This window comes from Bombus pascuorum, chromosome 1 (genome assembly GCF_905332965.1).
Source record: "Bombus pascuorum chromosome 1, iyBomPasc1.1, whole genome shotgun sequence".
NCBI lineage: Eukaryota > Metazoa > Arthropoda > Insecta > Hymenoptera > Apidae > Bombus > Bombus pascuorum.
Genome location: NC_083488.1, coordinates 15,407,016 through 15,427,306, shown reverse-complemented (window position 1 = coordinate 15,427,306; position 20,291 = coordinate 15,407,016). Strand labels below are relative to the sequence as shown.

Below are 20,291 nucleotides of genomic sequence, written 5' to 3'. Positions count from 1 at the left end.
AGGACGACGAAGGGTTCTCGTGGAAGCGGCCACTGAGGGCGCGGCATTCTTACAATTGTTGCGCCCGGCTCCAACAGAATAACCAATAGGAGCCGCGGCAGCGCCGCCATTCTATCGAGTTCGTGGCACGCCCTACAACTTCCTCCATTGTCCTTCTTTCCGGGATTCTCTGCGAGGAAGGATGGCTCAGAACAATTATTTTGGGTTTACTCACGGCGGAACGCAATATGGGTACGAAATCGATTGCATACCATAATTATTAAGTAGCTAGTGTTAAGTTTTTCGAAAATTCGTGACGGTAACTACGTTGGCGGGAGTAATAATTGTTCGTTAAAATCGGTGCACGCGAGAGCCCAGCCGGCTTGGCCGCCATTTCTTGCTGAGAGTAGAGCGTCCATCGAGCGTCTCTCCCGGGCACGGATCCGATAGAGGTCTTTTTCGTTTTGCGTTTCCATTTTTCATTGTATTCCTTGCCTGTAAGAAAACCTATTTATTCTTTCGAACAGAGCGACCAGCGCAGCCGCTTATCAGACTGGTCAAGCGGGATACGCAGTAACTCCAGCGGCAACTGCCGCCACGTACACTCAACGACCCGCTGCTGCCGCGGCTACAGGTTACGAAACGTATCAAGCGGCCGCCGCTGCAGCCGCTACTGGGACCACGTACGCTGGTAAGTTCATTTTAGTCAATTTCATATTTTTCATCTTTCTTTTCTTTCATAAACAGAATCCAGTATCCAGTATTTTCGTGCTTACGTTGCAGTTTCATAAGGTCCTTTTTCTTTATAGCTGCTAATCCTGGTACTGTGGCTCAGACATACGATTACGGTTACGGGCGTGCTGCACCTGCAGCTACATACGACGCTGCTAAAACTTATTATCAGCAGCCTGCTGCAGCTGCAGCGACTTACACTACTACAGAAACACATTATCAAGCTGCAAAACCTGCATATAGCACCACTAGTGCTTATACAGGCACTGCCAGGCAAGCTACTACTACTGGACAAGCTAAAACATACCAAGCATCAAGTACAGCTTATCAGCAATCTAATCCTACTCAAAGTGCTACCTATTCTTCAGGATATACAGCTCCTGCAACACCCGCGGCTACACCATCGACAGCTACAAATAGTAAGTTATATATATATGTATATATATATGTATATATGTATATATGTTAATGTTTTTCGCCAAGATTGAAAATCCTATGTAAATGTCCTGCTAACCGTGACGTAGGCACTAATAACATGAAATTGATCCTCTGGGTATTGGAATTGATATATATGAATGATATAATAAAATTCTGCTAACATTTTAAACCACATGGCTTAAAAGTTTAGCTGAATTGAATTTTTCTGAAGTTACAAAATTGACTTTATATAAAGATTTGTGATTACTATACAATATACTTGATAAATATTTCATCAAAAGAATAAAGTATTCATTTTGATGGGTACAAGTTAGTAGAATGGTTCCATGAATATAAAGGATTGACTCCTCCAAAGTTTGAGGTTTCAATTTCATTTCCCTTAGAAACGGCGAGTACAACGTATTCCGGCTACGACGCAGCGCTATATAGCGCTGCGACTATGTATGTAGCCCAACAGAGTGCAAACAGCAATTCAACTAACCAGAAGACTGGAGGTTGGCAGGGCTACGGACGAAAGGGATTTGGCACTGGAGGGGGAGGAATGAAGGCAATGCGGCCCAAGCAGCCCCCTAAGCCACAACAACTACACTATTGCGATGTCTGTAAAATCAGCTGTGCTGGACCTCAAACGTACCGTGAGCATCTGGAGGGTCAAAAACATAAGAAGAAAGAAGCTTCTCTGAAAGTACCGCAGCAACCACCGGCACGTGGGGCAGGCAACAGTCTACGTTGCGAACTTTGTGATGTAACTTGTACTGGAAATGATGCTTATGCTGCCCATATTAGGGGGGCTAAACATCAAAAGGTTGTTAAGTTACACACTAAACTTGGAAAACCAATACCAAGCGCAGATCCAACGGTTTTAAACCCAAAACCAGCAGCTACAGCTAAAACTGCAGGAGTTAAGAAGCCAACCGTAACGGCTACTCCTAAAATTAACTTTGTTGCTTGTAAGTAATCTTTTTTTTACAGATACACAGTTTATGTTAAATTAAATATACAAATTTATGATAGATATGGTATACATATTAATATCATGCGTAATATTTGCAGCTGGAAATTTGGGGACTGTAAATCAAAATCAAGCCCCAGAAATTAAGACAGAAGAAACTGCAACAGAGGAAACTGTTGAAGAAACAGCTGTAGATGAAAAAGATATTCAACCAGTTGGTCAAGAGTACATAGAAGAAAACAAATCCGAAGATGGAAAAATTATAAGTTTTAATTGTAAACTTTGTGAATGCAGATTTAATGACCCCAATGCCAAAGATATGCACATGAAAGGAAGACGACACAGATTTGCTTATAAGAAAAAAGTTAATCCTGACTTAGTAGTTGATATGAAACCAAGTCTGAAGCAAAGGAAGATGTTAGAAGAAAAATTTCGTAGACAACAAATGCGAGATGATTACTTACGACGTAGAGAAGAAATTAATCAATTGGGACCTATGGGTCCAATGATGGATGAGGAAATGATGTATTGGGAAGAAAGACGACGCTATGAAGAAGAATGTGAGTACTATGAATGGTATCGTCGCTATGGACGTGGACCTGGAGCTCCACCAATGCCACGTCCTTTCCCAGGACCGCCACCGATGATGATGTTCCCTGGTCCTCAAAGAAGGCCAGATTCATCAGATGACAAACATGTATTAGCTCACCATACCACCATTTATCCTAAAGAACAGGAACTGCTGGCAGTTCAGAAGATCGTTTCACATACTGAGAAAGCATTGAAATTTGTATCTGATACATTGGCTGAAGCAGGTAATTATTTATTCTTTTATCTTTTTCTTATTTTATATTTTATATCTATAGCATAGTTAAAATATTTTTATAATTGCAGGGAAGAAAACAGTTCCATCTATTACTAATGCTACACCAACGAATCCAACTACCACTACACCGCAGCAACCTCAACAGCAACCACAACAACAGCAACAAAATGCAGATATAGTCAAGATTAAAGACGATTCTGACAAAAAGAAAACAACGACGCCGCAGAAAGAAGATGGCAGCGACGGCAATTTGTTTTCATTTCAAAAGGAAAAAGAAGATTCCAGGATATTAAGAGGGGTAATGCGTGTCGGCAATTTAGCGAAGGGACTTCTATTATCTGGTGACAATCACGTTTGTCTTGTAGTCCTGTGTGCAGAAAAACCAACACGGTTAGTTGTAAAAAATTATGTATTTGTGTATAAATATATTAATTTTGTATACAAATTCATATATAAATATTTTCTTATTTACAGATCATTATTGAATAAAGTTGCTGAGATACTTCCAGCACAGTTGAAGATCGTAGCTCCAGAGGATACTTACAATGTTGGAAAACACCCGGAGTCAGCAGCATTAACTGTTTCAGGAGGCAGTGTAACTGTTAGCGTAACACTTACCAGTCCTTTAATGCGCGAAACTCCTAAACCAGCTGCTGCTGCAGGTGATTTGATCGTTTTATATTTTCATAGTGGCCAAGAAAAGGATAACTGATAATTTTAGAGATTTTACAGAAAGCATTTTTTAGTTTCATGCTACTTTCTTGAAAACGTGGTTTATGAATTTTGTTTGTTCTTTTCATGGCCCAAAAGCTTCTTTGTAAATTTTTCTAAGCACCAGGATGATGCAGGGGCAGCCAAGGACTTCAACGGTTGCCAGTGTATATACGCTCTAACATGAAAAATTCCTTTTTCTTTTTGATACAGCCGCATTTTAGTGTGTCCACGACTGAGTATAATTTATATTTTTGAAAGGCATTACTATTTAAAAATATGTAAGAGCGTAGATAGAAATATATTAACAGCCATTTTTTAACGGAAAAGAGAGAGCGTAAACTTGGTACGATTAGATATCGCTTTTCTTCGTTTTAAGTTAATTTGTAGTAATATACTTTATAAGTTATATCGATAATACTTAAGCTGGAGTCTCCATTAAGGAAGATAATATGTTATTATGAACGTGGACACGCTTTTGGTATGAGGAAACAACGCTGAGGCAATCTTAAAACTATGGACTTTTTGATCATGCATTAATAATTTTAATGAAAACCCTCTATCATCGAATGCTGTACGCATAATACACAATGCGCAGTTAACTCCTTATTCTTAACCGACGATTCTTTTGATAGCGTTATTTTAATATTCACTTTTAAGTAACGCTGTCAATTTCAGTAAGAAACATCGGTCGTTCTTTTGTAACGCGAAGAAAGGACGTCCAGGAATAGGAGTAATGCATCATTGTTATGTACTACATTCGATTAGGTTTATTTTTATTTCAATGAGAATGTTTTAGACTATGCCCTCAAGTTTAATGTGCTTGAGTTAAAATATAATTATATATAGAGGGAAAACCCAAGTTGGGCATGATCAAACACTCTAAGTGTTGTCTAAGCGTGTTGTGCTTTCTTTGTTGGAATCTCAGATAATGCTGGACAGCAGCAACAGGGAGCTGCTCAACCGCAAACAACGCCCGCGGCGCCCGCTGTGACGAAACCAGATCCACCAGATGTACTTCCCAAGGCTAAGTGTTTGGAGGCTTTAGCTGCACTCAGGCATGCCAAGTGGTTTCAGGTTTGAATCAATCAACTCTCAGTTCAAGATCTCGAATTGTCAGTGCCATTTTGTTGGCACTAGTGACTGTTTTCTGTTATTTTTTCCTAATACGTGAAACGCGTGCAAGTTGTCCTCTCTCTCTGTCCGCAAAAAAGAGCAGTCTTAGAACTTCCAGCCTTGTGACAATTTTATTTTTATTACTATCTATCTTCTTGTTGATATGATTTTGTCTGAAATGTTTATTTGATCACGTTTGATGTTTCAGTTTTGTAGGTTTGCCAATCCACTTTATCCACTAATATTACATTTTATGGTAGTTAATCCAAAAATCTTTGTCATGTATTATTTGTAATTTATAATCAATGTGTTAGTTATTATAAGTGGATGGTAGTGGCAATATTTCATTATTGGCAGAATTTGACTAAAAAGGGAAAAAGGAAGAGAAAGAAGTGTATAGCATAATTTCAGAAACAGAATACATCGAACGTGCAATCAGATAGTCTCAGGCAAGAAGTATAAGCATTATGTAAACGTGAATTGTAGCATTTAAAATATTAATGCACATCAAAAGCATTTACATTTGCTTTACTTCAAATCATCAACATCCAGAATAATAGGAAACTGTTTGCAGAAAGTCGTGTTAAAAGTACGTAATTTTTCTTCAAAAGATGTAGTTTTGTTTGTTTTGTTTATAATGCACTAAATTGCTTTACGATGCTTATGATCAAGCTTATTCATTATTCTGGATTAATCTTAATGCATTGTAGCCTAGACTGAGTCTGTTCTAGGTCTGTCTTAGAAATCCTTGAAGTTAGTGTATTTCTCTTTATACATATGTACTTTATTTCATACTTTCTACATAATGTGCGTTGAAAGCACTGTTAAATATTGAAAGACAGACAAGCACAAACACACAGTGGTGTCATAAGTATATCGGGTGTTTTTCAGTTATAAGTTCAATAGTTGTATTTGGCAGTTCGACAAGTGTACAGTTTTTCTGATACGTTGCACTTTTTTTTAAATATTATGTTAGGTATTAATTGTTCAGGAAATACTTAATAAACACCCGATAATTTTGATATGGGCTAATATTTAGGAGCTATAGGCACGAGGCTGGGAGGATAGCTAAAGCCCACACAAAGCAAATTAAAAGTAGTTTAGGGTGTCGCATCTCCAGAAGACTCAGAGACTTTAAATTGTGTATCAAATTGTATGTACTAAAATACTGATCGTATTTAACAGGCTAGAGCAACTTCACTGCAGAGCTGTGTTATGGTCATTCGCATAATGCGTGATCTTTGTAACCGTGTACCTACGTGGGGACCATTAAACCCATGGGTTAGTATGAAACGACTCTTTTATGATGCCTATATGATATCTGATTTTATTAGAAGTAAAACAAAGTGATTTATAACTATTCAATGATAATTAAAAGAATTCAAAACTGAATACAGTACTGTCTTGCATGGTGGCCGAGGATTCTGTCCATTTCACGTTAATGTAGAATTTCTGATATAGACTCTTCTTTATATTTTGGTCAGATTCAGTCCCGGTCAGAATATAAGGATTAGATAGAAACAAACAGGTGTTCAATCTTCTTTCAGGCACTAGAATTGTTAACTGAGAAAGTGATTAGTACCGCCGGAGGACCTCTTAGTCCAGGTGAAGCGTTAAGAAGACTTCTAGAATGTGTTGCTGGAGGAATATTGCTTCCAGGAAGCCCAGGTATATCGCAATATGTTCCTGCTAATTAATATAATCAGTAAAAAAATTTTAATTTTTAAAATCGTAAAACCAAATGATGATTTTGATGACGAGACTGAGCGTATTGTGAAATCCATTGTAGGTTCTAAAATTGAGTATTTCGATTTTTTTATCTCAGTGGAAATTTTGCAGTATTGCATAGATGATTGGCAATCTGATTTTTATATACTTATATGTAATTTTATATAGTTTTGTATTGAATCACACTGGTTATATATAACGTATTTCTTCATAGGATTATCTGATCCATGCGAAAAAGAACCAGTTGATGCAATAGGCAATATGACAGCCCAACAAAGAGAAGATATAACTGCTTCAGCGCAACATGCTTTACGATTAGTTGCATTTCGTCAAATTCATAAAGTTTTGGGCATGGAACAACTTCCGCCACCTAAATATAAGGGCCGATACGCTAGAAAACGAAGACGTGACAATAGTAATGGAGAAGGAACAGATAGTGAGGCTTCGAAGAAAGATAAAAAAGCAGAGGAGATCAAAATGGAGACTGACTCCAAGTAGATCTACCAAAATATTCGCTTTATCGATTTACTCATAACTTATATAGTATAAGAAATAAAATTTTCTCGTGTCAATTGCTTGTTCAATGAGGTTGTTTCTATATTGGAAAGATATCAAGGTTTAAAACAAGACTAATGATCTATTAATACAGTATTGTAATTATTTGGAATGTATCTCCCTTTGGACAACCAATAGCGCATCGTTTTAATTCGCAATCGTGATTTTAATGGCGAAAGAAATTATTAGGTCGGATTATATCATTGCACCTTGACTTTGTTTTTGGATGTATAATAATATCATAGAGTTGTCACGTTTCTATTAGTCCTAAGTTTAATTTTTAATGACAAAACATGCATTGCTTTGTCTGTTATAAACGATTTAATTTTTTAGCAAGTTCCAAACATCTTTAAAATAATGCAATATTTCGGATTTCATTTATTAAATTTATTTTATGTAAATCCTAGTTTTCAGAATTATTATAAAAATAAGCATGGCGTTACTTTTAAAATAAATAGTTAAACTTTTGCAAATATTTCACTGGATACTTCTAAAAAGATTAAAGATCTTTCCCAAACAGGCAATTGGTACGATTAGTTCCAGCACTAGAATTTTGTCAAAGGAAATGATGAATGCGTTAATTAGTTTTGAATTACTTATTTAGCTATATTTCAAAGTCACAATGTATGACGAAAAAGTTTAATAGAAAGGGTGGTGTAAAAACTGAACATTTATAAGTTTTGAAAAGTTAAAAGTAGGTTAGTTTGTATTGAGAATTCGTGTGTATGTTGTGTGTGTAGTCGTAAAGAAGTGCAGAATGTTTCTTTCCCTGCATAAACAACTCCTAACAACGTATGTTCACATCGCGTGTACTGATTCACGCAGAAGATTCCAAGAAAGCAGAGTTGAAAAATCAATCATTAAAATAAACGCTTTGCTGTCCAATGAGGGTTAAGTGCACGTGTCAAGAATTCTTAATATTTTCCTGTAGTTTGTTTACAAATTTCAACGGAAGTCGAATATCGTTTCAAAATGTTCATATTTAATAAATTTTTTTGACATAGTGTATGAATCTTCTGTTGTACACATGCAATTCCTGATTGAATAAATCGAACATGCATGAGATAAGAATAAGGTTTTCTTCACTTCCATATTCCTTTGCATATTACAATATTGTGTAAGAACTTTTACAAATAAGATGAGTTGATAATAAGCATCCTCTTTAACAAGAAGGCCACACACACAATAGCACTTCGATTGTAAGATTATAATTAGCTAATCTTTTACAGAAACACTTGACATACAAAGAAAGTTAATTTATTTTTGGATGGCACCGAGTAGAACTGAGACTGATATTGTATTAATTTTTTAATGAAACATGTAGAAGATAGGATATAAAACTAAAGGAAATATAATTTACGTTTAATTTAAGAAGATAATTTATATAAATTACGAACATAATTTCATATAACATTCATTCTGTTTGGTGCAACTAGTCCTTCTAATAAGTGTATTAACGATATTCAAATTCCATAATTATACAGGTTACAGGTTACAGGATACAGGTTTTGAATCATTATAAGACAGAGTATTAAGTCATTTTCGTTTTTTCTGTTTTACAGTATTAATTAAAGTATGTTTGTATATACTTAAATATATGAGAGATATGTGTAATATCTTTAATTTATTATTATTTGTCAAACCAAATATTAATGTAATGTAATGTGTTATCTGCAGATATATTACGAAGGAAATTCACAAATTTTTTTCATTCAGTACCTCAAATCTACAAAAACGTGTGTGTAGAGCCTTTATAAAGTTTCAAATCTAAATAATGCATATTATCTTTTCAGTATTGAAAACTGGATGATGTACTGAAATTAAGGTGGGAATTACGTTATATTTTTTTCATATAGAAAAATCATATCAAACGTTCGCTGTGCCATTCTAATTATACCTTTTAAGAACAATATGTGATTTATTTCATGTGAAAAAAGCTATTACGTGTTTTATTATAAACGTACTTCGATAGTGAAAGGTAACTATATTGTTCTTAGAGTTCAGCTATATTATCTGCGAGATTTTTCGTTCTTTTTTCCTTATACTAATGATTCTATTTGTAATTGTCTAGTTACTTAAAACTGGTTACTTCGATGTTAATGATGAAATATTAAATTAACACGTTGAATGCCACGGAGGTCACCGGCAACCGGCGCGCCAAGATTAGTAGAAATACATAATTTAAACAAATGTCAATAGTTATAAATTTTTCATTATTATCATTGTTAATACAATGGTGTGACGAAATTAATGAAGCATAAAACATATAGAAATAGTTTTATTTATACATGAAATATAGACCTATTATGTGTGCATATTGTGATGTGTCCTATTGAAATACTCGAAACAAAGTACCATCACAGTCTTCACAATATGTTACGACTTACAAAAAAATTAAACAGAAGACATGAAGTGAAAACATTTTTGTAGCATATAAAAGTATAATGGACGCTTTTACCTGATTGTTAAACGCTCTCAACAAGAATAAAGATGTGGAACAATTATTTAACAACGCGAAGAAATAATATGAAATAATTGACAATCGCAAAAAATAAGTGACTCGCGTGAAATCACACTTCAGTGCCCTGGGGGGTCGCCGGTGACCTCTGTGAGATAAATTCATTAAACATAATTATACATCATAACTTATCCCTTGTAAGTAATATTTCAACATTATATGTATCGCATAATACAAAATTAATCATTTTTAAGTTAAGAAACTAATTTTTGTAAATTACGAACATCATTTTATATAACATTCATTCTGTTTGGTGCAACTAGGCGCCACGGGCAATCCCTGTAAAAATAGAATGGCATTCAACATGTTAAAATTGTACATAGTATCGTAAGTAAACGCTTGTTTTTTGAAATTGTCATGTATTTCATGTAAAACAATCATATAAACAGAATTTTAATCTATTTTCGTAGTCATGATTTGTCTAATTGCATTTTTGTTTGTTTTTGTTGAAATATAAAAAAAAATGCTGTTTTCATTACGCTTTGCCAAAAATATTTGGTAAGTAATATCAACAAAATGTTATTTTAAAAATAAACAATTACATCGTTTTAATTACATTAAAATATATGTATAATCTTGATTGCAGTGCCTGATTTGAAATATTACTTCAATATCTTAATATTTTTTTGTAAAATAAATTCTTATTATCAAATTAATAAGTTTTCATCAATTACAAGATTATTACATCAGCCTGGTTAGATGTAGCATGATTTCAATATTGATGTGACATGTATGAATAGTGAATTGTCTTTATACGACAATTTTTATTATTTGAATTTTTAGGATAATTTAATATCAAATCGATCAAATTGCTTAGAAGATCAAAATCGACCTAAATTGCTTAATGTGTTCAATATTCTAAACATAACCAATGTATGCTCTATATACAAACGCGCACATACACACATACGTAGCTTCTTAAATATTGAAATTTCTGGAAAATTAGTATAGTGTGTATAAATGTTGGTTAGATGTATAGCGAATTTACTAGAAAATATATTCTGAAAAACAATGAATCATCAGTTTTCTTTGTTTAACAGTTTTCCAATGCGCCCTCTAGCTGTATAATATTATCATCAACATGTGACAGCTCAGAGAAACATATGTATTTACATATAAATAAAAATTTCGTTTGGTGGAAACGTATCATTTCAAAACTAATAATGTGTCATAAATGATTTTATAAATGGCATCAGTTTAATAAAATTTATTCCACAAAGAATAGCCTTTGTCTCAGAAACCAACCAAACGTCAGAGATTCGATGATGATAAAAATATAAACCAATAGGCATCTTTCTAGGAATCTTCTGACATGCTTGCGCATGAGCAGTAAGACTTATCATTCCTGATATAAAAGGAAGGTTCGCTGTGGCTTCTGTTCAGTTCAGTATAGGACTTTGCGTGTTTCTAGAGGCAGAACGTGATACTCCTTAAATTTTATTGAAATTTTTGCTGCAACGAGATACTACGAAGAAGGTAAAACTTTCGTTTGTTTATTATATACATTATGAATTTGTTGTATTTTAATTTTCGATAAGATTTTCTTGATTTTACCGATTTTTACTTTTTTTTTGTCCTAAATTATTTTATTCTCACTTCTGAATATATTTCCTGTAACAAGACGACCAGTGCTGAATAAATTTTGCAATCGATTGGATTATGCGTTATGTGAAATCCACGAATTTAATGGGTTCAGTATAACGGACATGCATTTCGGAAAACGTATTATTACTGTTTCAGCAGTGAAAGAGTTAATTCTCAGTATCTAAATTCTTAAATGCGCTGTTTAGAGAAAGTAATAAAATAATAACGCAATTTAATTTAATATAACAGCAGTGATCTTGAAGACATCGACCACGTGTGCAAAGTTTAAAATCTATTTTTAACAAAATTTCGAAGAATATATTTAAAATACATATATTAATCGAAGAATCTTTAATAATTAATTGTTGAGAAAATTCTAGAATTTTCAATATCATACGTCACATTTCTGCTGCGTAGTAACAGAAAACAACATGGCGGTTATTGATTCTCCAGTATGACGTCATTCCTTCTGTGTCACTTAGCATTACTCAGATTGAAGCCTTTCATACGATTATTCTAAAAAAAGTGCACAAATAAAAAGCGTTGACATTTAGCAACAGCGAATTATACCGCGAGAATAAATATATTTGTGGAATAATAAGGAAAATTTTTAATTTATATAATTCTTTATAATATAATTGTGCACAAAATACTACCATTTTTTTTTCTGTTGAAATGGAAGACAAAAATTATTCTGTTTCAAGACGATACGTGAAGTGATGTATGATAGATAAAGAATATATCTGATGAAATCTGTCTGAAGTATCAGGTATGATAGAGAGTTATGTAAAAAGTAGTATAAAAATGGTACTAATTGGGGGAAACAAAACGCATATACTATGCTAATAGTATACACAAATAATGTACTAAAATTTCAAAGAGAACATTTTATTTCGTTAATATGAATACATGTTAGTATCCACTAATTACAAAATTTATTTTATTTTGTAACAGATAATCATGCAGATCTTCGTCAAGACACTAACAGGGAAAACGATCACACTTGAAGTTGAAGCTTCCGATACCATTGAGAACGTGAAAGCAAAGATTCAAGATAAAGAAGGAATTCCGCCAGACCAACAAAGGTTGATCTTTGCTGGAAAGCAACTTGAAGACGGACGCACGTTGTCCGATTATAATATTCAAAAGGAATCGACTCTTCATCTTGTTCTTCGTCTGAGAGGAGGAATGCAAATTTTTGTAAAAACCCTTACTGGGAAAACTATCACTTTAGAAGTTGAAGCTTCCGATACTATTGAGAATGTGAAAGCCAAAATTCAAGACAAAGAAGGAATCCCTCCAGACCAACAAAGATTGATCTTTGCTGGAAAGCAACTGGAAGATGGGCGCACACTTTCTGATTATAATATTCAAAAGGAATCGACTCTTCATCTTGTTCTTCGTCTGAGAGGAGGAATGCAAATTTTTGTAAAAACCCTTACTGGGAAAACTATCACTTTAGAAGTTGAAGCTTCCGATACTATTGAGAATGTGAAAGCAAAAATTCAAGACAAGGAAGGAATTCCGCCAGATCAACAGAGATTGATCTTTGCTGGAAAGCAACTTGAAGATGGACGCACACTTTCTGATTACAATATACAAAAGGAATCAACCCTACATCTTGTTCTTCGTCTTCGAGGTGGTATGCAAATTTTCGTCAAGACCCTGACAGGAAAAACTATCACACTTGAAGTTGAAGCTTCCGATACTATTGAGAACGTAAAAGCAAAAATTCAAGACAAAGAAGGAATCCCTCCAGACCAACAAAGATTAATCTTTGCTGGAAAGCAACTGGAAGATGGGCGCACACTTTCTGATTATAATATTCAAAAGGAATCGACTCTTCATCTTGTTCTTCGTCTGAGAGGAGGAATGCAAATTTTCGTCAAGACTCTGACAGGAAAAACTATCACACTTGAAGTTGAAGCTTCCGATACTATAGAGAATGTGAAAGCAAAAATTCAAGACAAAGAAGGAATCCCTCCAGACCAACAAAGATTGATCTTTGCTGGAAAGCAACTGGAAGATGGGCGCACACTTTCTGATTACAATATACAAAAGGAATCAACCCTACATCTTGTGCTTCGTCTGAGAGGTGGTATGCAAATTTTCGTCAAGACCCTGACAGGAAAAACTATCACACTTGAAGTTGAAGCTTCCGATACTATTGAGAACGTAAAAGCAAAAATTCAAGACAAAGAAGGTATCCCTCCAGACCAACAAAGATTGATCTTTGCTGGAAAGCAACTTGAAGATGGACGCACGCTGTCCGATTATAATATTCAAAAGGAATCGACTCTTCATCTTGTTCTTCGTCTTCGAGGTGGTATGCAAATTTTCGTCAAGACCCTGACAGGAAAAACTATCACACTTGAAGTTGAAGCTTCCGATACCATTGAGAACGTGAAAGCAAAAATTCAAGACAAAGAAGGAATCCCTCCAGACCAACAAAGATTGATCTTTGCTGGAAAGCAACTTGAAGATGGACGCACGCTGTCCGATTATAATATTCAAAAGGAATCGACTCTTCATCTTGTTCTTCGTCTTCGAGGTGGTATGCAAATTTTCGTCAAGACCCTGACAGGAAAAACTATCACACTTGAAGTTGAAGCTTCCGATACCATTGAGAACGTGAAAGCAAAAATTCAAGACAAAGAAGGAATCCCTCCAGACCAACAAAGATTAATCTTTGCTGGAAAGCAACTGGAAGATGGGCGCACACTTTCTGATTACAATATACAAAAGGAATCAACCCTACATCTTGTGCTTCGTCTGAGAGGTGGTATGCAAATTTTCGTCAAGACCCTGACAGGAAAAACTATCACACTTGAAGTTGAAGCTTCCGATACTATTGAGAACGTAAAAGCAAAAATTCAAGACAAAGAAGGTATCCCTCCAGACCAACAAAGATTGATCTTTGCTGGAAAGCAACTTGAAGATGGACGCACGCTGTCCGATTATAATATTCAAAAGGAATCGACTCTTCATCTTGTTCTTCGTCTTCGAGGTGGTATGCAAATTTTCGTCAAGACCCTGACAGGAAAAACTATCACACTTGAAGTTGAAGCTTCCGATACCATTGAGAACGTGAAAGCAAAAATTCAAGACAAAGAAGGAATCCCTCCAGACCAACAAAGATTAATCTTTGCTGGAAAGCAACTTGAAGATGGACGCACGCTGTCCGATTATAATATTCAAAAGGAATCGACTCTTCATCTTGTTCTTCGTTTGAGAGGAGGAATGCAAATTTTCGTCAAGACCCTGACAGGAAAAACTATCACACTTGAAGTTGAAGCTTCCGATACTATTGAGAATGTGAAAGCAAAAATTCAAGACAAAGAAGGAATCCCTCCAGACCAACAAAGATTAATCTTTGCTGGAAAGCAACTTGAAGACGGACGCACGCTGTCCGATTATAATATTCAAAAGGAATCGACTCTTCATCTTGTTCTTCGTCTGAGAGGAGGAATGCAAATTTTCGTCAAGACCCTGACAGGAAAAACTATCACACTTGAAGTTGAAGCTTCCGATACTATTGAGAACGTAAAAGCAAAAATTCAAGACAAAGAAGGAATCCCTCCAGACCAACAAAGATTGATCTTTGCTGGAAAGCAACTTGAAGATGGACGCACGCTGTCCGATTATAATATTCAAAAGGAATCGACTCTTCATCTTGTTCTTCGTCTTCGAGGTGGTATGCAAATTTTCGTCAAGACCCTGACAGGAAAAACTATCACACTTGAAGTTGAAGCTTCCGATACTATTGAGAACGTAAAAGCAAAAATTCAAGACAAAGAAGGTATCCCTCCAGATCAACAAAGATTGATCTTTGCTGGAAAGCAACTTGAAGACGGACGCACGCTGTCCGATTATAATATTCAAAAGGAATCGACTCTTCATCTTGTTCTTCGTCTGAGAGGAGGAATGCAAATTTTTGTAAAAACCCTTACTGGGAAAACTATCACTTTAGAAGTTGAAGCTTCTGATACTATTGAGAACGTGAAAGCAAAAATTCAAGATAAGGAAGGCATTCCTCCAGACCAACAGAGGTTGATCTTCGCTGGTAAACAATTGGAAGATGGGCGCACGCTTTCTGATTACAATATACAAAAGGAATCAACCTTGCATCTTGTGCTTCGTCTTCGAGGTGGCCGATGATTTAATGTATTGATCGCACCTTAATTTATAAAATTATATCAAGTGAATAGAAACAAATTTTTTTACTTTTATCCATTATAGCTATTGATCGCGTGGTATAATCTTATTAAGTATTTACTCGAAATAAATGGCATTATAAATAACTTTTTTCTCATTTATATTATTCCTTTTATTAGATTTATTTAATTTAAATTGAAAATTATTCATATTAAGATATTCTTGTCTAAGATTTATTGTATATGATCTGCATTGTATATAATCTTGCTTAAGACTTAATTTATTTTTATAATTGAAAATTTGATGTATTGGTACAAGTATAAAAGTGGAGGAATGATAAGGTGTTTCGATATCAGTGATTTCTGATCGTGTCGTTCAGATGTCGCGTCAGTAGGATTTGAAGTGAAGATTTATTAGTTATAATGTAATTGTTTGTTATGGCTTTGTATTCAAAACGGGTAGAAATGCCCATGGACCAGTAATGGACTAAAACCTGAATAAATAAGAAAGAATAATAATCTTCCCTAAGGATTTATTTCCCAGTGAACTGTAAGTTGTTATCTACAATACGAATTAAATACATTCGAATATTTATTACATTTTTTTATATTGATTTTATATAATATTCTTTAATTTGTATTACAGTACCGTACAACATAACTACAATTACAATACAATACAAGTACAATACAATTACAATAATTTTTAAAATAAATTACAATATTGTTTATCTAACAAAGAAATATTGTAGTAGAATACGTAATAGTAATACAAAACTAGCTCTCTAAAAGAAATATTTTCTCGTCGTACTTTGATCTTAAATCGATTAGAACTATACGAAAATTTATAATGATTATGCATCATATTCATTTCTAATCTAAACAATATATATAGTTGTTTAATATATTTATTCTTTTCGAGCTTATTAATTTGGAACGTTAATTGTGATAATCCGAATGAGAATAAGCATATTATTTGTATGTCTCGTTATATTTTATATAAATTGGAAGAAATTGAACGAGGCGATGCGTAATGGTCAGTGGCACTGGCGACGGACGGTCAGCCTACAATTATTTATACTTCAGCTGGTCAGATGCACGCGGGCGGCAATTCGATTAAAATTTTCACGCGCTGACGAGACATGAACGAATTTCCGAGTGTTCCAGCTCCGCCCAGTTGTTTAATACCATCGTCGAAATTACGAAAATTACCGTTCAATTCTGTTGTACCTGAAATCTTCATACACAGGAATACACTACGGTACTTTAATACTGTACGGTATATGTCTGTTATTATCATGTTGTTTCAAGAGCTTTACAGTAGTTCTGTTTAAACGAATCTTCCCTTTCAGAAAGTTGGAATATTTTCTGACGTTTAAAGCGACTTATAATTCTGTAATTTAAGTTTTACCATTTTAACTTTCTGAAATCTATTTATATAATAAATAAATTAATTAATTATGATTATTAACAATAAATAAATAATGCAACTGTAACGTAAATACTGTAATAATTACATTTATTTTTTATTTTTAAACTATTTTCTATAAATTTTTATTTTTAATTAAGTGACACAAAATTGGAGTGGACTTTAGGCACCTTTTTTTGTACAATCATCATATTTTGAATGAAGATTTTTAAGTATATTATTACAATGATATTTCTTATTAGTAAATTCAGAAAATTATATTTATATAGTCGTTATTGTTTTTATGTAATCCAAAGATCATGTGTGTTTTTCAATTAATAAAGCTATAATTCCTTTTACCTTGTGTAAGTGGCACGAGAAATTTGTATGTTTTATTTTTCTTTATTATCTATATTAAATATAATATAGTATATTTTTGTTATTCATTATATACATACATATATATTGTTTGACAATAAAAAATTATAAGATATATGTAATGTATAATGTGTATGTGTATATATATATATATATATATATATATATATTTATAAACACGTATATACCTACACATTACAGATACATATATCTTATTATTTTTATTGCCAAACTCAAACGTGAAGATGATGATTAGTATACAATATACAGGTAACAAACAGATACGGTACAATGTTCAATTAAAACTTAACCGTAACTCAATTTCGGATAAGCGGCAAAGCGAAATGAATTTTTCGTACTCTCCTGGCACTAATTATCATTCGAAACACCGCCTTTCACCGCTTAATCGTGTTAAGTCGTTTCTCAGCTCTCCGTTCTAATTAATTTTCCTCGTTTCGAGTCCGGCCACGGGAATAACGCTTTCGGTGGGTCTAAGTAACTATAATTTTCGTTACAAAGGATGCGTTTTCTCTTTCTGGCCATGACGTATATACATTGCAGGATAACCATCGAAGAAATTATAAACAAAATTTTCGTTTATTAAGATGTTAATTCCTTATTCTTTCTTATCCTCTTCTATCATTTTCTTCGCTTTGTGGTTGTTTGAAAAATTTTCTGCTAATATTACTGCATTTCCTGATACGTTGCCGTGAGTGTCGAGAAAAAAATGCCTCGTGTTTTCAGCATAATTTATATCGCGATAAAACGTGCAATTAACTTTCGCGTGGTCGGATTAAAATTTTGATTAAATCGTATCGTCCGCGTAATTAACGCGAATGTAACTCGCATTTTGCTAGCAAACACGGTTAGATAAGTTCATCTGTAAATACGAATCATTTTACTTGGTAAATCATGGATCAAAATGAAAATTAGTTTTAGCGAAAATATTAATTAGCAATTTAGCTAAATATTTAATTTATGATACATTTAAATCAAATATATCTGAGAGAGAGAGAGATTGGAGTCTGAACTGGACTCTGGATTATGTCCAAAAGTAATTTCTAATCTTTCTAACTTGTAATGTAAAAATAACTTTTAATCTTTCTAATGTTATTCTAATGCACATTGTCTGTAATTTACCTAAATTGAACGAGCCTCTCAAAAGCCAAATTGCTCAACACTACTTTTTATTAACTCTTTCTTTTCATTAAATGCACATTTAATGTGCAATTATAAAAGAACAAATTATCAACTTACATAAAGTCATTCATCGCAAGATGATGACAATGAATAAAGTATATCAAAGGCTCACGAAAGTATATCAACATTCCTAGAAACCTTTCATGTATATATTCTAGAAAACATTAAAAAATTTCATTAGCACTGTAACTAGACACGATTATATTGATAAAATTTGAAACGGATCTGAAAACATATAAGGTATTCACTGAAAGCATACATTTCGTAAAGATCATCAACGTATTTCAACAGTCGATTATTCGCTATATTAATAAGCCACAACTTGCAGTGGGACCACCTTCGGCACTAATGGTATGTGTAAGACAACTGAATATTAATTTTTCTTATGTTTATGTTTGCAACAAACGTCTTGTAACTTCCATGTACATTCTCGAACTGATTCCAACTTTTGCTGTTATAATCACTATAGTTGTATCTCATTTTCCAAATATTAAAAAGTTTCTTATAATGCACATAGTACCGATATATTCATAGAAACTATGTGGCAAATGTTCGAACACTTTTGCGAGTCGCTGTAAATTCAAGAAACAATGTTTGTAACATTAACATTTATTTGTACTTTCCTATTTATGCAGTTATTCAGTGTGGTTTCTCAAATAACATTCTTATTTATTTGGACAACTGATTTATTTCAATTTACATAGAACCTTATCGTTTCGTTGCTAGTAGGTCTGCTGTCTCAGAAGAAAGAAAGGACAAGGAAGAGAAGGAGAGAGGATCCTCCGAAAGATCCGCGATAATCCTGCGATGGTTCCCCCGCGTGAGGACACGGGGAGCACGGCGTGTCTCACGGCGAAGCGTGTATCGCGTGTGTTGCCTAATGGTGGAAGGAAACGTTATCCAGAGGCGGGCAATGGACGGACATTACTGTACGGCGTACCCTGGTAGGGCTGAGAGAAGTCAGCCTCCGGGATATGGACTCGTACTCAGTCTTCGAACTGGTCTCGTACCGCGCTCTATGCAGCGTGTCACACAGCCCCGCGAACAGCGGCAGCTTAGTTAACAACACCGTGTGCCGCTCCGCATCGTCGACTCCGTCGTCTCTGTCGCTTGCTAAATCTTCCTCCTCGTCTACCGGCTACCTTCACCAGTGTGTCGTGCACGACTCTCCTCCGCGACATTTATTCGCCGACCTAGCTCTAACGTATTGCTTGGAATTCGTGCGGAATTCCTATTGGATTCGCGTGGAATTCCTATCGGATTCGCGTGGAATTCCTATTGGATTCGCGTGGAATTCCTATTGGACTCGCGTAAAATTATAATTGAATAATTGTTAAACTCTTGTGCACTTTTCAATAAATTCTCATTCAATTCTCGGAGTTTTCCCTTTCGGAACTCTCGTAAATTCCTATTGAATTCGCGTGGAACTATCGTGAAATCCCCATTTAACTCTCGTTCGATCCTTCAAACTTTCACAACTCTTGTGTTTCCACTGAATCTTCGTTGAACTCTCGTGAAATTTCTATTGAATCTTGTTTAATTCTCGAAACTCGCGAAACTCTAGTGAAATTCTTGTCAAATTTCTACAAAATTTTCGTAAAACTTTTGTCAAGTTCTCGTGAAACTCTCGTACATCTTTCGCAAATTTCTCAGTCTTTTCATGGGACACAATCTTCCAATTCGGTCGAAAAAAATTATTATTTGAAACGAGATCGATAGCAAAGGGCAAGCTTGGATTTGTCTGTGATTCGGTGAAGAACAACGACTGAAGCAAAGACTGTGCGATATCGACAAGTGGATTTACCAGAAACGAGTCTATGACACGGAGGATGACGCAGAAGTAGCGACGACCTAGTAGTGGATGCAGAATAGAGAAGCGAGATTTTCGCGACAGCACGATGGACCTTCTCCTGTTGATCGGATTGCTTTCCCTGATATCAGGTAAGAAATTTATATATCTCTACCGGAAAGTTTCGTTCGCTGAGTAGTTCACGTCGGATTATGAATATCGA

General features: G+C 34.5%; 2 protein-coding genes across 3 annotated transcripts; both read left to right on the top strand.

Moving 5' to 3' along the window:
* Positions 1 to 55: 55 nt before the first annotated feature.
* On the top strand, positions 56 to 8,269 carry LOC132906152 (zinc finger RNA-binding protein). 2 transcript variants are annotated; one of them, XM_060958058.1, is made up of 11 exons: positions 56 to 231; positions 507 to 670; positions 789 to 1,130; positions 1,644 to 2,099; positions 2,203 to 2,916; positions 2,996 to 3,317; positions 3,402 to 3,589; positions 4,567 to 4,715; positions 5,940 to 6,035; positions 6,302 to 6,422; positions 6,697 to 8,269. In XM_060958058.1, the coding sequence occupies exons 1-11, from the start codon at positions 182 to 184 to the stop codon at positions 6,978 to 6,980; spliced, it is 2,886 nt and encodes a 961-aa protein (XP_060814041.1). In that variant the 5' UTR covers positions 56 to 181; the 3' UTR covers positions 6,981 to 8,269. The 2 variants fall into 2 exon arrangements, with proteins under 2 accessions (XP_060814041.1, XP_060814032.1); XM_060958049.1 differs by having other exon boundaries at positions 1,533 to 2,099.
* A 2,604-nt stretch (positions 8,270 to 10,873) lies between these two features.
* Positions 10,874 to 15,440, top strand: LOC132906144 (polyubiquitin-A). The gene is made up of 2 exons (XM_060958035.1): positions 10,874 to 11,031; positions 12,094 to 15,440. The coding sequence occupies exon 2, from the start codon at positions 12,100 to 12,102 to the stop codon at positions 15,295 to 15,297; it is 3,198 nt and encodes a 1,065-aa protein (XP_060814018.1). The 5' UTR covers positions 10,874 to 11,031; positions 12,094 to 12,099; the 3' UTR covers positions 15,298 to 15,440.
* Positions 15,441 to 20,291: the final 4,851 nt, after the last annotated feature.